The sequence below is a fragment of the Schistocerca piceifrons genome, chromosome 3, assembly GCF_021461385.2.
Source record: "Schistocerca piceifrons isolate TAMUIC-IGC-003096 chromosome 3, iqSchPice1.1, whole genome shotgun sequence".
Classification (NCBI taxonomy): Eukaryota; Metazoa; Arthropoda; class Insecta; order Orthoptera; family Acrididae; genus Schistocerca; species Schistocerca piceifrons.
In genome coordinates, this window is record NC_060140.1 from 600643131 (window position 1) to 600661167 (window position 18037).

An 18037-nucleotide genomic window follows, 5' to 3' on the forward strand; every position below is an offset into this window, starting at 1 on the left:
GTTCCGTCTTTACAAAACAATTAAGATATACAACATCACAGAGAATTCCTTTGTAAAAATCAAAGAATTAAATCCGCAAATAAGTAAACGAGCTAACTACATGTCTATAGCGTTACAAAATTTCCGTTAAATCCGAATTAGCACGTCACAATTACAGAAGCCTATCAAGCAGATACATCCATCGTTTGTCTTTAAAGTCGTAGAGCATAAGACACCATAGTAGAGCATAAGACACCATAAAGAGATACTGATGTAAAACCTAGTGAGATATGGCGAACACTTATAATTCTTAAGCAACAAAATTTAAACTAAATCAAACGACACTTACGGACAGAACAATGGTTAAAATTGAGAAATTAGCAAATAAGTTCGAATATTATGTAATACCAGTTTCAATAGCGTTAAATTATGACGTCTTAGTGACCTCTCACTATCAGGGTGTTACGTTGTTGTTCATTTTGGAATTTCAATTTCGGCTAGTTTCATAAGAACGTAATAGTTCTCTCCACACCTCGAGAAGTGCAAATTATTTCATGACGACAAAGTTTGGGATAGTTATGGTTCAAAGACGGAACCTCGCGCTGATGTAGATCAATTGGATTTCCAGTCGTCGCCAGAAAAGGAGACACAATGACTCCTTTAAAAATATTTGTTGCCTCAAATTACTGTAACATCTAACAAGTCGACTAACCTAAGTGTGACTTATTTTTAGACTGAAATATAACAAATATATTTGACCTCATAAAGTAATATGAATGCTAAACAATAAGACAGCAGCAGTACTCTTGTATTTCATAATGTTCGTTCCTTGTTCACGAATATACATATAGTCACAGCTAATATGTTTGTTGTTCAAATGGTTCAAATGGCTCTGAGCACTATGGGACTTAACATATGTTTGTTGTTACTGTTGTCGTTGTTATTTCGCCAGACTGGTGGAGGCTGAAATGCCAGAAGTGATATGTGCTTCCGGTTTTCGGTCAAATAGTTTTAAATATATAAACCAACTAGATGTTAAATAAATAATAAGTAAAGTACATATCTATTGAATTAATTCGCTCATTATTTGTGGTAATGGTGGTTCTACCACTATAAGGAAGTAGGGTTAGATGAGGTACGGAATCTGCTAATTTTGAGTATGAAATGTGCACTAGGTGTTGGATGAATATGACGTGACATGTGTTGCGAATATTATGTGAGAGAGTCTTTTGGAAAGGAAGCAGGTGGTATTATCATGAGAGGACACGGACCTAAGCTCCTGGAAGCGAAAGGTCACGAGTCGGAAAAGAGGAGCCCTGGGCGGGAAAAAGATGATTCTGTTACATTAGTGGGCGACTTTCACGGTCACGTTGGTGCAGGTGATTTACGTATTGTTGGAAAAGGGTATGGAGAGTGTATGTGTAAGGCTGAGGAAATCTGCTGATATAAACGTGGTTGAGCACTGAAACTGGAAGTCATGGGTGAAACCGCTGGGTGGCGGGTGTCAGAACGTCAGTAACTATTGGACATATGTGAATAGAAGGAAGAAATTTATAGTTTGATACAGTACCAATATTTAAATGTGGGAGGGTAGGCGGATGCGGAAAGTGAGACGAAGTGCATTGCGCTCCAATATTTCATTATTGACCCTTCACTTGTACCGAGTGACATATTTTGGTGCTTGATTGTTCTTGTAGGTATCTGATAGCATTCAAGAACCTGCTGCGCAGCATAGAGAACATGGGCATCGCCATGGTGTACGGTATTAACTACTACGGCCGTGGGCCGCTGGTCGGCAACAACTACATCGAGTACGTGCGGCACGAGGCGATCGGCAACGACCTGCTGCACTCTTCCTTTAACTACGTGCCTTCCATAGGCAAAAAGTACGACCAGCTCACCGCCCAAATGGAGGACTACAGCGGTATTCAAAAGAGGTCAGTACAACTGCCTTTTATAGCAGCACTAGCTGAGTATCTGGCATTGTCCAGTATGTATTTACTCAAATCTTCTATCATTCCATCTCCTCCTTCTCCTCTTCTTGTCCATCTCCTCCTTCACCTCTTCTCGGTCCACCTCCTCCACTCCCTCTTTCTGTCCATGTCCATATCCTCCTACCCTTAGCTCTGCCCATCTACCCCGACCCCTCTCCAACCATCTCCTCCTATGTCCATCTGTTCCCATTACCTCTGTCCATCTCCTTCACTCCGCCTGTAATCACATCACCTCTGCCCTCTCTCTGTCCATTCGCTTCTCCCTCTCTGTCCATCTGCTCCTTCTCCCTCTGCCCATCTCCTCCTCTGCCCCTCTAATCACATTTTCACTCCCCCCTTTGTCCAACTCCTTCTTCCCCCTCTCTCTGTACATCTCCTCATCCTCTCTCCTTGTCCATCTTCTTCTCTGTCCACTGCCTTCTCTTCCCTTTCACTGTCTATACCTGTCTCAACCCCTCTCTCTCAATTTCCTTCCCCCCTTCGTTCTCCCCATATCTTCCACTTCCTTTTCTTGATTCATCACCTACTCTTTCCTTATACTCTGTCCATCTCCTTCTCCTTTTCACTCTCTCTGTACATTTCACCCCTTCCCTCTCTCGGTCCATCGTCCTCCCACCTACCTGCGTCCATATTCTCCTTCCCCCTCTCTGTATGTCTATCTCCTTCTACCCGACTTCTCTCTCCACATTATCATCCCTGACACAGTAGGAGGTTAGTGGTTCTTCCTGCCACAGTATTTCTTTCCAGATGGTGACTAATATATGTACCAAATTTAGTTGAAATCTTTCCAGGGCCGTAAAATAAGTTTTTCCCGTGGCTTTGTCCGCATACGGACATTTCAAAATATTTAAATATATTTAACATTTCGCACGTATTTGTACACATATTTCAACCGCATTTCTAGCGAATTTCGGTCGTATCTTCTGATGTATGTGTCATACAATAATATAATTTTGTCTGCATACTTCACATGTCAAATATATTTTACATTTATTTAACGTATTTCACACATATTTGTATATGTATTTCAACCGTATCTCTAGCGAATTTCGTTTGTATCTCCTGAAATAATTGTCATACAGTAATATAATTTTGAAGTACATCCAGTGGGTCATGTGGCTACTATCGCCGAAATATGTTGTGAGAAGAGTGAATAGTAAAGAAGTAATAAATTATACGTGATGCATGATATGGCCGTTTTCACGCATCTCAGTAGTTGACGTCGTATCTCCTGAATTATGTGTCATACAATGGTATACTTTTGTAGATACATTTGGCGTCATACGTGAATACCATTAACGAAATGCGTTGCAAATAGAGTAAGTAGTACAGTCGTAATAAATTAAAACGTCGCGCATGATGTGGCAGTTTTTCATGCATCTCAGTATTTATGACGTCATAGGTCCTGAAGTATGAGTCATACAACGATATAATTTTGCTGGTGGATTCTGTGGTATATGTGAATATTGTTTTCAAAATTTGCTGCGCATACAGTCAGTATTAAGGAAGTGATAAATTAAAAGTCATGCTTCATGTGGCGGTTTTACAACATGAACAACGAAGATGTAGTAAGCGATAAACATTTTTCCTTTCACCATTTTGTGGCGGTTCTCAGCGAGAAAAACTTTCGTAAAGGTTTAACATTAAGTTTTTTGCAAGTCACTATGTGCTTTCATTCCCTAATGTTAGACGAATAAAAAGTATGAATTTGCACGCGTCGTGGGCTACACTGCTGTATAACCCCCCCCCCCCCCCCCAATCCCCTTTTGATAGGTAGGTTTGTTCTATTCCCACAACGAAATTTTCCAGACAATAAGTGACATGTGTACCAAGAAGTTTGGTTGAAATTGGTCTAGAGATTTAGGAGGAGATGTGGAACATACATACATTTTTATATTTACTACAAAACCGAGCGCCGCTTTCTGACAGTGTAGCTACAGTGTCCAGTCTCATTATTGTGGCCACCTGTCAAAAGTCTGAATAACCACCTTTCGCAGCGTGGATTGCTGCGAGATGTGCAGGAAAAGAGTCAATGAGATTCGGGAAGATATTGTCAGGTATTTTGATCCATGCCGACTCCTGTTCTGTGGCCAGCTGCGCTAGGTTCCTCGGTTGAGGATCCATGGCGCAAACCACCTGATCGAGATGATACCATAGATTCTCGATTGGTTTTAAATTCGGGGAGTTTGGTGATTATGGGAGCACGGTAAACCCATCCTGGTGCTCTTCGAACCTCGCACGTACACTGTGAGCTGTGTTACACGTTGCGTTATGCCAGACCATAACCCTCCCTCCTCTGGCCTGCTTTTACTTTCAGACCGTTCACCTCGTTCTTGCCAACGCCCATCTGTTCAGTGGAGCATAAAAAGTGATTCACCCTACAAGGCCGCTTGTCAACACCCAGTGGACATCCGGCCGCGGTACTGGCGTGAAAATTCCAGCCTGCATGGGTGCATGAACCAGGCGCTTACTACAGAGACCCACATGCAGCATTGTTCGCTGAACGGTTGGTGAGGATACACTATTGGTAGCCCCTAGGTTAATCTGGGCCGTCAGTTTCTCAAAAGTTGCACATCCTTTCGCCCATACACATCTTCGCAGCCATCGTTCACCCCTGTCATCTATGGACCGTGGTGCCCAACAATTGCATCGGCACCTGGTTTGGTAGCGCCATTTTGTCATGCATGGTATACTTTACGCGCGGCAGCATGTGAACAGTTTACAAACTTAGCCGTTTCAGAAATGCTTCCACCCTCGGCCCAAAAGTCAGACCTAATGACCTCTTGGATGTCAAATAAATCACTCTGTTTCCACATTAGGTTAACAGCTCTGCACTGTTGTCCGCGTCCGCTCGACACGCTTTATATACTTCCCTTTGCTAGTGCCGCCACCTGCCATCTGTGAGTGATTATTCCACGTTGACGTCAAACAAAGACGACGGTCACATTAATGTCACTTGACAGTATATATGGCACTTTTTGAAAAAGTGAAAAATGAAGCACTATACCAGACCTGTGTCAGTATGGTTCACACTTATGGAAAACATTCCAAGTGCTCTATGGAAGTAATATGTAACTGGAAAACTTTTGTGGCCATATATCTATATATGAGAATAGTTTGGCGTGAAGAAATTAAGAAAGGTTCGGAGAATGCAACACATCATGCAAATATCTGAAATGAGCGACACTCACATAAACTAGAGCGTAGAGAACATTTACTTCACATACCACCCCTATGAACCATGGACCTTCCCGTTGGTGGGGAGGCTTGCGTGCCTCAGCGATACAGATAGCCGTACCATAGGTGCAACCACAACGGGGGGTATCTGTTGAGAAGCCAGACAAACGTGTGGTTCCTGAAGAGGGGCAGCAGCCTTTTCAGAAGTTTCATGGGCAACAGTCTGGATGAATGACTTATCTGGCCTTGTAACACCATCCAAAACGGCCTTGCTGTGCTGGAACTACGAACGGCTGAAAGCAAGGGGAAACTACAGTCGTAATTTTTCCCGAGGGCATGCAGCTTTACTGTATGATTAAATGATGATGGCGTCCTCTTGGGTAAAATATTCCGAAGGTAAAAATCCCTCATTCGGTTCTCCGGGCGGGGACCACTCAGGAGGACATTGTTATCAGGAGAAAGAAAACGTTCTAAGGGTCGGAGCGTGTAGTGTCAGATCCCTTAATGGGGCAGGTAGGTTAAAAGTTTTCAAAAGGGAAATGGATATGTTAAAGTTAGATGTAGTGGGAACTAGTGAAGTTAGGTGGTTGGAGGAACAAGACTTCTGGTCAGGTGAATATAGGGTTATAAATACAAAATCAAATAGGAGTAATGCAGGAATAGGTTTAATAATGAATAAAACAATAGGAGTGAGGATAAGCTACTACAAACAGCATCATGAACACATTTTATGGCAAAGATAGACACGAAGCCCACGCCTACCACAGTAATACAAGTTTATATACCAACTAACTCCGCAGATGACGATGAGATTGATAAAATGTATGATGAGGTAAAAGATATTATTCAGATAGTGTAGGGAAACGAAAATTTAATAGTCATGGGTGACTGGAATTCGATAGTAGGAAAAGTAAGAGAAGGAAAGGTAGTAGGTGAATCTGGAACGGGGGAATGAAAGAGGAAACCGCCTGGTAGAATTTTGCACAGAGCATAACTTAATCATAGCTAACACTTCGTTCAACAGCCATGAAAGAAGCTTGTATACATGGAAGAAACCTGGAGATACTGGAAGGTTTCAGATAGATTATGTAATGGTAAGAAAGAGATTTAGAAGCCAGGTTTTAAAGTGTAAGATATTTCCAGGGCCAGATGTGGACTCTGACCACAATCTATTGGTTACGAACTGCAGATTAAAACTGAAGAAACTGCAAAAAGGTGGGAATTTAAGGAGATGGGACCTGGATAAACTGACAGAAACAGAGGTTTTAGAGAGTTTCAGCAAGAGCATTAGGGAACGTTTGACAAGAATGGGGAAAGAAACACAGTAGAAGAAGAATGGGTAGCTTTGAGAGACGAAATAGTGAAGGTAGCAGAAGATCAAGTAGGTAAAAAGACGAGGGTTAATAGAAATCCTTGGGTAACAGAAGAGATATTGAATTAAATTGATGAAAGGAGAAAATATAAAAATGAAGTAAATGAAGTGGGCAAAAAGATATACAAAAGCCTCAAAAATGAGATCGACAGGAAGTGCAAAATGGCTAAGCAGGAATGGCTTGAGGACAAATGTAAGGATGTAGAGACGTATATCATTAGGGGTAAGACAGATACTGCCTACAGGGAAATTAAAGAGACCTTTGGAGATGAGAGAACCACTTGCATGAATTTCAAGAGCTCAGATGGAAACCCAGTTCCAAGCAAAGAAGTGAAAGCAGAAAGGTGGAAGGAGTATATAGAGGGTATATACAAGGGCGATGTTCTGGAGGACAATATTATGCAAATGAAGGAGGATGTAGATAAAGATGAAATGGGAGATATGATACTGCGTGAAGAATTTGACAGAACACTGAAAGACCTAAGTCGAAACAAGGCCCTGGGAGTAGACAACATTCCATTAGAAATACTGGTAGCCTCTACCATCTGGTGAGCAAGATGTATGAGACGGCCGAAATACCCTCTGACTTCAAAAATAATATAATAATTCCAATCCCAAAAAAAGCAGGTGTTGTCAGATGTGAAAATTATCAATCTATCAGTTTAATAAGCCACGGCTGCAAAATACTAACATGAATTCTTTACAGACGAATGGAAAAACTGGTAGAAGCCGACTTCGGGGACGATCAGTTTGGATTCCGTAGAAATATTGGAACACCTGAGGCAATACTGACCCTACGACTTATCTTAGAAAATAGATTAAGGAAAGGCAAACGTAAGTTTCTAGCATTTGTAGACTTAGAGAAAGCTTTTGACAATGTTGATTGAAATACTCTCTTTCAAATTCTGAAGGTGGCAGAGGTAGAATACAGGGAGCGAAAGGCTATTTACAATTTGTACAGAAACCAGATAGCAAGTTATAAGAGTCGAGAGGCATGAAAGGGACGTAGTGTTTGCGAAGGGAGTGAGACAGGGTTGTAGCCTATCCCCAATGTTATTCAATCTGTATAATGAGCAAGCAGTAAAGGAGACAAAAGAAAAATTCGGAGTAGGAATTATAATCCATGTAGAAGAAATAAAAACTTTGAGGTTCGCGGATAACATTGTATATTAGTATATCTGTCAGAGAAAGGAAAGGACCTGGAAGAGCAGCTGAACGGAATGGACAGTGTCTTGAAAGGAGGATACAAGATGTTGTTGTTGTGGTCTTCAGTCCTGAGGTTGGTTTGATGCAGCTCTCCATGCCACTCTATCCTGTGCAAGCTTCTTCATCTCCCAGTACCTACAGCAACCTACGTCCTTCTGAATCTGTTTAGTGTATTCATCTCTTGGTCTCCCTCTGCCATTTTCACCCTCCACGCTGCCCTCCAATACCGAATTGGTGATCCCTTGATGCCTCAGAACATGTCCTACCAACCGATCCCTTCTTCTAGTCAAATTGTGCCACAAATTTCTCTTCTCCCCAATCCTATTCAATACCTCCTCATTAGTTATATGATCTACCCATCTAATCTTCAGCATTCTTCTGTAGCACCACATTTCGAAAGCTTGTATTCTCTTCATGTCCAAACTAGTTATTGTCCATGCTCCACTTCCATACATGGCTACGCTTTCCTTGCCATTGCCGGTCTACATTTTATATCCTCTCTACTTCGACCATCATCAGTTATTTTGCTCCCCAAATAGCAAAACTCCTTTACTACTTTAACTGTCTCATTTCCTAATATAATTCCCTCAGCATCACCCAGTTTAATTCGACTACATTCCGTTATCCTCGTTTGCTTTTGTTGATGTTCATCATATATCCTCCTTTCAAGACACTGTCCATTCGGTTCAACTGCTCTTCCAAGTCCTTTGCTGTCTCTGGCTGAATTACGATGTCATCGGCGAACCTCAAAGTTTTTATTTCTTCTCCATGGATTTTAATACCTACTCCGAATTTTTCTTTTGTTTTGTTCACTGCTTGCTCAATATACAGATTGAATAACATCGGGGAGAGGCTACAACCCTGTCTCACTCCCTTCGCAAACACTACTTCCCTTTCATGCCTCTCGACTCTTATAACTTGCTATCTGTTTTCTGTACAAATTGTAAATAGCCTTTCGCTCCCTGTATTCTACCTCTCCCACCTTCAGAATTTGAAAGAGAGTATTTCAATCAACATTGTCAAAAGCTTTCTCTAAGTCTACAAATGCTAGAAACTTACGTTTGCCTTTCCTTAATCTATTTTCTAAGATAAGTCGTAGGGTCAGTATAGCCTCAGGTGTTCCAATATTTCTACGGAATCCAAACTGATCGTCCCCGAAGTCGGCTTCTACCAGTTTTTCCATTCGTCTGTAAAGAATTCACGTTAGTATTTTGCATCCGTGATTTATGAAACTGATAGTTCGGTAATTTTCACTTCTGTCAACACCTGCTTTCTTTGGGATTGGAATTATTATATTATTTTTGAAGTCTGAGGGTATTTAGCTTGTCTCATACATCTTGCTTACCAGAAGGTAAAGTTTTGTCAGGGCTGGCTCTCCCAAGGCTATCAGTATTTCTAATGGAATGTTGTCTACTCCCGGGGCATTGTTTCGATTCAGGTCTTTCAGTGCTCTGTATAACTCTTCACGCAGTATCATATTTCCCATTTCAACTTCATCTACATCCTCTTCCATTTCCATAATATTGTCCTCAAGTACATTGCCCTTGTATAGACCCTTTATATACTCCTTCCATCTTTCTACTTTCCCTTCTTTGCTTAGAACTGGGTTTCCATCTGAGCTCTTGATATTCATACAATTGGTACTCTTTTTTCCAAAGGTCTCTTTAATTTTCCTGTAGGCAGTATCCATCCCGCCCCTGGTGAGATAAACCACTACATCCTTACATTTGTCCTCTAGCCATCCCTGCTTAGCCATTTCGCACTTCCTGTCGATCTCATTTTTGAGACGTTTGTATTCCTTTTTGCCTGCTTCATTTACTGCATTTTTATATTTTCTCCTTTCATCAATTACATTCAATATTTCTTCTGTTACCCAAGGAGTTCTACTAGCCCTCGTCTTTTTACCTACTTGATCCTCTGCTACCTTCACTACTTCATCCCTCAAAGCTACCCATTCTTCTTCTACTGTATTTCTTTCCCCCTTTCCTGTCAATTGTTCCCTTATGCTCTCCCTGAAACTCTCTAAAACCTCTGGCTCTGTCAGTTTATCCAGGTCTCATCTCCTTAAATTCCCACCTTTTTGCAGTTTCTTCAGTTTTAATCTGCAGTTCGTAACCAATAGATTGTGGTCAGAGTCCACATCTGGCCCTGGAAATATCTTACACTTTAAATTCTGGTTTCTAAATCTTTGTCTTACCATTACATAATCTATCTGAAACCTTCCAGTATCTCCAGGTTTCTTCCATGTATACAACCTTCTTTCATGATTGTTGAAGCAAGTGTTACCTATGATTAAGTTATGCTCTGTGCAAAATTATACCAGGCGGCTTCCTCTTTCATTTCTTAGCCCCAATCCATATTCACCTACTACGTTTCATTCTCTCCCTTTTCCTACTAGCAAATTCCAGTCACCCATGACTATTAATTATTCGTCTCCCTTCACTATCTGAATAACTTCTTTTATTTCATCATAAATTTCTTCAAATTCTTCGTCATCTGCAGAGCTAGTTGGCATATAAACTTGTACTACTGTAGTAGGCGTAGGCTTCGTGTGTATCTTGGCCACAATAATGCGTTCGCTATGCTGTTTGTAGTAGCTTACCCGCACTCCTATTTTTTTATTCATTATTAAACCGACTCCTGCATTACCCCTATTTGATTTTGTATTTTTGACCCTGTATTCGCCTGACCAAAAGTCTTGTTCCTCCTGCCAGCGAACTTCACTAATTCCTACTATATCTAACCTATCCATTTCCCTTTTGAAATTTTCTAACCTACCTGCTCGATTAAGAGATCTGACATTCCACGCTCCGATCCGTAGAACGCCAGTTTTCTTTCTCCTGATAACGACGCGCTCCTGAGTAGTCCCTGCCCGGAGATCCGAATGGGGGACTATTTTACCTCTGGAATATTTTACCCAAGAGGACGCCATCATCATTTAACCATACAGTAAAGCTGCATGCCCTCGGGAAAAATTATGGCTTTAGTTTCCCCTTGCTTTCAGCCGTTCGCAGTACCAGCACAGCAAGGCCGTTTTGGTTAGTGTTACAAGGCCAGATCAGTCAATCATCCAGACTGTTGCCCCTGCAACTACTGAAAAGGCTGCTGCCCCTCTTCAGGAACCACACGTTTGTCTGGCCTCTCAACAGATACACCTCCATTGTGGTTGCACCTACAGTATGGCTATCTGTATCGCTGAGGCACGCAAACCTCCCACCAACGCCAAGGTCCATGGGTCTTGGGGGGGGATATAAGATGAACATCAACAAAAGCAAAACGAGGATAATGGAATGTAGTGGAATTAAATCGGGTGATGCTGAGGGACCTAGATTAGCAAATGAGACGCTTAAAGTAGTAAATGAGTATTGCTTTTTGGGGAGAAAAATAACTGATGATGGTCGAAATAGAGAGGATATAAAATGTAGACTGGCATTGGCAAGGAAAGCGATTCTGAAGAAGGGAAATTTGTTAACATCGAGTATAGATTTAAGTGTCAGGAAGTCGTTTCTGAAAGTATTTGTATGGAGTGTTGCCATGGATGGAAGTGAAATGTGGACAATAAACAGTTTAGACAAGAAGAGAATAGAATCTTTCGAAATGTGGTGCTACAGAAGAATGCTGAAGATTAGATGGGTAGATCATATAACTAATGAGGAGGTATTGAATAGAATTGGGGAGAAGAGAAATTTGTGGCACAGCTTGACTAGAAGAAGGGAGCGGTTGGTAGGACATATTCTGAGGCATCCAGGGATCACCAACTTAGTATTGGAGGGCAGCGTGGAGGGTAAAAATCGTAGAGGGCATTGTCAAGAACTATGACTGCCAGTGAGCTGCTGGTACGCCCTTAATAACACTATCTGCCGGCTTTGACAGCACTGGTGTTCGTGGCTTCGCCATACATGGACATTTATTCCAGAACGAGATTTTCACTCTGCCGCGGAGTGTGCACAGATATGAAACTTCCTGACAGATTAAAACTGTGTGCCGGACTGAGACTCGAACTCAAGACCTTTGCCTTTAGCTGTCAAGTGCTCTACCAACTGAGCTACGCAAGCACGACACACGACGTGTTCTCACACCTTCAGTTCTGCCAGTATCTTATCTCCTACCTTCCAAACTTCACAGAAGCTCTTCTGCGAACCTTGCAGATATAGCACTCCTGGAAGAAAGGATATTGCGGAGACATGGCTTAGCCACAACCTGGGGGATGTTTCCAGAATGAGATTTTCACTCTGCACCGGAGTGTGCGCTGATATGAAACTTCCTGACAGATTAAAACTGTGTGCCGGACCGAGACTCGAACTCGGGACCTTTGCCTTTTGTTGGGAAGTGCTCTACCAGCTGAGTTACCCAAGCACGACTCACGACCCGTCCTCACAGCTTCAATTCTGCCAGTACCTCGTCTCCTACCTTCCAAAGTTCACAGAAGCTCTTCTGCGAACTTCGCAGAACTAGCACTCCTGGAAGAAAGGATATTGCGGAGACGTGGCTTAGCCACAGCCTGGGGGATATTTCCAGAATGAGATTTTCCTGCAGTGGAGTGTTCGCTGATATGAAATCTTGGGACTGCTCGAGACCTGACATCTGATACACAATGTGGAACTGTAATGGAAATCGAGAAAGCATGACTCAGCAGGAAGGCGGTTTTCACTAGTATGGATGGGTACAGTTGTGCGCATATTATGCTAATGAGGAATAAATATTATTTCTTTCCTGCTAAATATCTCTTTAGCAATAAGAAGGCTACCAAGAAGTTCGTCTTCACTAGGTTGTACACATGATACTGGGGTAACTAAGGTGAATTTAATAATTTAAACACTTGCCATTTCTCTTAACGATTTTACAAATTACTTCTGCATAAAATTCTTCCAGACTGCAGTTAGTTCGAAACAACGTCTTTGAATTCTTTATTGGAGTCAAAGTATTGGGAGCCGAGCCACTTGTTACTACATACTACTAAAAAATACTCCATCCGAACAGGCTTTGGAAGGCCCAACGGTACCGACTGGATGCCTTGTCATCCACAGCCCACAGACTTCACGGGATGTGGATATAGAGGGGCATGTGGTCATCACACGCCCCCCCTCCCCCCCCCCCCCCGAGGGGGCTCACAGTTCTTTCATGATTTCGTGCATGACGCACATGGGCCCCGAGCTACTGCAGCTCTTCTTCATTCCCTAGCTGCATTTCCTTCTCCCTGCCGCCTCCCTCCCTATCCCTGTTCCTCCCCCATTGTCACCTCCTCCACCTCTCTCGGTGTTCTGATTTATGTCGACCTGGCTATTCTCCTGGTTTCCTGTATTGGTTGCAGTTTAGTTCCCTTTGCCTGTTTTTTCACCCTTTTGGCGTTTCGGTCCCCACTTGAGGTTTGACCTCCACTTCAAAATTTCCTGTTTTCAGTGTGAGCCATATGGGGAAGAACACCCTCCTTAGCATCTACGGTGTAGATTCGTCTCCCCCCTCCCTTCCCCTCTGCCTTCCTCGCTATAGCCCCCTTCCACCCTGCTAGGTCACCAGCACATGTAGCCAGTCCATGTGGTGGGGCTGTTATGTACCCAAATGGATGAGCCCCTGACAACAAAGGGATCACACTAGTGATACCTTAGCTGTTCCCTCCCGTCAATCGCCACTGTGCCGGTTGGCCCTTGCTGTGGCTGGGTGGCGCCCATGGGGAGAGCCCCTGGTCAGAGCAGGTGGTATTAGGGCGGATGCTTGGCGCATGAAGCGTATCAAGCTGCAATAATCTGCCTGTTCTCACACGGTCATCTCTTTGAATGGCTAAGAATCCTTAAATGCTGCCTTGTATTACCTGGCAGCCTTCCCTTCCCTGGGTACCCCATGGGAGGAGGGCCGTCTGCAGCTGAAACCCATTTCCCGTTACCTCGTCTGTAGCAGGACAGATGGGGACACTTTCACCGCCACAAAGCCATTGGTTTTCGTGGAAAATACCGAGGACAAGCTTGGTGAAGTCTTTTAGTAAGATGCGGTTGGACTCCCTGTTGATCAGAGCTTCTTCTGACACCCAGTCCACAGCTCTTCATGCCTGTGATCGTCTTGGCAATGTCCCAGTGTCCATCACTCCTCACCAAGTTCTGAATATGGTCCGGGACGTCATTTTTCAGAGGCACCTCATCCTGGAAACTGACGAGGCTCCAGGTTAAACTGGAGCGGCGTGGCGTTCATTTTGTTCGACATGTGCAGAAGGGTCGCAAAGACAACTGCATACTGGAGCCTTCATTCTGGCTTGCGAGGGGGATACCCTCTCACAGAAGGTCAAGGTTATGTGCTACAGATGCGATGTGAAGCTGTACATCCCTCCACCTACGCTGTGCTTTCAGTGCTTGCATTCTGGGCACATGTCTTCCCGCTGTACAGCGGACCCTTTGTGTGGTGACTGTGGCCACCCAGTCCATGAGGGAAGCCCTTGTGTTCCGCCACCTGTGTGTGTGTCAACTGTGCTGACCGCCACTCACCTCGCTTGCTGGATTGCCTGGCTTACAAGAGAGGAAGAAGATACAAGAATACAAGTCTCTGGATCGTCTGTCTTATGCTGAGGCTCACCAAAAGTATGAGAGACTCCATCTGGTGTCACTGTCTTCACCTTTTGCCTCTATTACTTCCTTTCCTCCTCCTCCTCCTTCCTCGTCCTTACCGAGCCCACCCCACTCTCCCCTCCACCTCCCCTGCAGTTCCCACAATCTCCCAGTAGGGAGTCGCTCCCCCTCCCTGGCCGAAGAAGTGTCCCTCTTCTTCGGCATCTGCTGGTGATCAGACTCCCTCCCAGGAACCCTCTCCCTGGTGTCTCTCAGGCAAGAAGACTCTCACCACCACTCGGCCACGAGGTGCACCATCTGTGCGCCCCAAGGTCGCCTGCTCTCTTTCAGACCCCTGTGTCCTGACCTCCTCCACCTCAGAAAGAGAAGAAGAAACATAAATCCCACTACTAAGCGCCCTCAGTGCCCCCAGAGGTGCCATCTCCCCTCTTGCAACCTGAGTCTGACATCTTATTTATGGATGTCACCCCATCCTTGTCGGTGACAACTACTGACAATGTGACCTGACCTCCTCCTCGGCTCCTTCATCCCTATCTTGAACTCATGCCAACACGATCATCCAGTGGAAATGCAGTGGGTACTATCGTCACCTACTAGAAATGCAACTTGTCTCCTCTTATTCTGTGTTCTGTCTTGTTCTCCAAGAAACGCATTACCATGATGACCACTCTTCAACTTTCTGCAGTTATTGGGCGTTCTGTCGGAACCATGCTGGCCCTGGGGTAGCATCTGGTGGGGTCTGGACTTTGGTTCGCTCCAATGTCTTTAGTGACTGGATCCCCCTACATACCACCTTGGAAGTGATAGTCGTTAGAGTGCAAACGACTCCAGCAATCACCCTTTGCAAAGTCTACCTCCCTCCAGGTCGGCCACTTGCTTATGTTGCACTATCTACCTTAATACAGCCACTCCCATCCCCGTTTCTCCTCCTTGGGGATTTCAATGCTCACCATCCACTGTGGGGGAATGTCACTTCAACAGGTCGTAGTATCCTAATCAACCAACTTATCACTGACTTCGATTTGTGTCTCCTCAATGACGGTGCCACTCATGGCACCTTCTCTGCTATCGATCTCACGATCTCCTCCCTTGCCCTCGTGGCTTCCCTACATGGGTCATCCCAGTAACCACTTTCCTGTGACACTGTCCTTCCCCTGCTGCTGCCAGGCAGACAGGCCCCCATGTTGGGCATTCCACAGGGCCAGTTGGCCTTTATACATGTCTGCTGTCCGCTTCGACACATCTCTCTCGAATTCCATTGATGTAGTCATGCAAGGCATCTCTGCTGCTCTTCTTCATGCTGCTGGCACTGCTCTCCCCCCATGCACAGGGTTCCCTCGTCATCTGCCAGTACCGTGGTGGATCGAGGATGACGTAGTCGCTGTCCTGGACCACCAATGGACGCTGCAGTGATTTAAGCGACACCTCTCCTAGACCAACCTCCTCACTTTTAAGTGGCTCCGAGCTAAGACTCGCTACCATATTAAGCGAGGTAAAAAGGAATGCTGGGAGCGCTATGTTTCCTCCCTGGGGACGTATGCCTCTTCATTGCAGGTTGGCTCTGAGCACTATGGGACTCAACTGCTGTGGTCATAAGTCCCCTAGAACTTAGAACTACTTAAACCTAACTAACCTAAGGACATCACACACATCCATGCCCGAGGCAGGATTCGAATCTGCGACCGTAGCGGTCGTTCGGTTCCAGACTGTAGCGCCTTTAACCGCTCGGCCACTCCAGCCGGCTCCTCTTCATTGCAGGTTTGGTCAAAGCTCTGTAGCGTTCTGGGCCGCCAGCAACAATCAACTGTCCAGGGTCTGAACCTCCAAAGAACTCTAAGCACTGATCCATTGGTCCTCATGGAACACCTTGTGACACACTTTGTGGTGGCATCGTCGTCCACATCCTATTCTCCTACCTTTCTCCAGCAGAAACGCAGAATTGAACAGACCCCCCTCCATTTCATCCCACACCATGTTGAGCCCTATAATGCACCTTTCACTGAATGAGAATTGGTGCAGGCTCTTACCTCTTCACAAGACACTGCCACAGGGCCAGATTTCATTCATAATCAGATGATTCAACTCTTGGACGTTCCCCAGAGGTAACAGCTCCTCAGGGTCTTCAGTTACATCTAGCTCACGGGTGCTTTTCCGTAACAGTGGCGAGACAGTATAGTTATCGTTGTCCTTCAGCCCAGAGAAAACCCGACGTCTCTCGACAGATACAGTCCCATTAGCTTTATGAATGTGCTTTGTTAACTGCTCGAAAGGATGGTCAACTCCAGATTATGTTGGGTACTCGAATCTCAGGGCCTTTTGTCACCATATCAGAGTGGCTTCTGGGCAGGGCGATCTACAACTGACCATCTACTCCAATCCGACAGGCTTTTACTCACCACCGGCACCTTGTCACAGTTTTCTTTGACCTAAATAAGCGTATGACATGGCTTGGCGCCATCACATTTTTGTTACCCTCCATGACTGGGGCTTCTGTGGTCCCCTTCCGATTTTTATCCAAGAGTTTTTGTCTTACTGGCCCTTCTGGGTTCGTGTTGGCACTTCATTCACCACTCCTCAGATTCAGGAGAGTGGTATGCCACAGGGTTCTGTGCTAAGTGTCACACTCTTCCCCATTGCCATAAATGGGCTTGTGACCTCTGTTGGGCCTCTGGTTACCGCAGCATTGTATGTTGACGATTTTTGCGTCCGATGCAGCTCCTACTCGGTGGTGTCTGCTGAGTGCCAACTCCAAGGTGCCATTCGACGGGCCTCTGCATGGGCCACCGCCCATGGCTTCAAGTTTCCCTCCTCCCAAACGTAGGTTATGCATTTTGTCATCGACTCACAGTACACCCAGATCCATAACTTTATTTAGGAAACCAGCTCCTCGATGTTATAGCACAGTCCCGTTTCTTGGGCCTTATTTTTGATAACAAGCTGACATGGCTGCCCCACATTCGCCACCTAAAGATTACATGCATGCGAAAGCTTAATGCTCTCCACCTCCTGGCCCACACATCTTGGGTGCAGACCGTTGCACTCTTCTCCATCTGTACAGTGATCTAGTCTTGTCCAGACTCTGTTATGGTAGTCAGGTTTATGGCTCAGCAGCTCCTTCCACTTTGAAACTCCTTGACCCTGTCCATCATTATGGGGTGCATCTGGCTATTGGTGCCTTTCGCACTAGTGCTGTTGGTAGTCTCCACACAGAAGCATGGATTCCCCCTCCACACATCCAATGGAGCCAACTCCTTGTTTCTTATGCAGTTGCCATTCGCCAGTTCCCTGACCATCCTGTGTATCTTGTGCTCTTTGTCAATGTGTGGTCTTGTATGTGCCATCCTTGCAGAATTCCAGGGTGCCACCATCTTTTACACTGATGGTTCTAGGTCTACTGATAAGGTGGGATATGCTTTCAGGTCTCCTACCGGCTTCAAGCACCATTTGTTGCTAGGATCATGTCTCCCTCCTAACACTCACCCACAGGTGGGATTGCCAGTTGGCATCCATCTCACTACCCTCTGTTGGGATCTCCAACTGCACTCACTGGACAGCACCCCATGTCTTTCCTCCCATACCCTCCATTGGATGGTGCCTAGACCACAGATTAGGACCAATCTCTTCCATGGGGTATCTGTTGCTCCTATGGTCTTGTATGTGCCATCCTTGCAGAATTCCAGGGTGCCACCATCTTTTACACTGATGGTTCTAGGACTACTGATAAGGTGGGATACGCTTTCAGGTTTCCTACCGGC

The 18037-nt window shown here is 44.8% G+C and overlaps 1 protein-coding gene across 1 annotated transcript in view; it reads left to right on the plus strand.

The window, feature by feature from the left end:
- The window catches only part of LOC124789699 (receptor-type guanylate cyclase gcy-19), a 442435-nt gene that overhangs the window by 258514 nt on the left and 165884 nt on the right, over positions 1-18037 (plus strand). The window contains exon 5 of the mRNA XM_047257147.1: positions 1677-1916. Coding sequence (XP_047113103.1) covers positions 1677-1916 — 240 coding nt within the window. The remainder of the gene's footprint in view (positions 1-1676; positions 1917-18037) is intronic.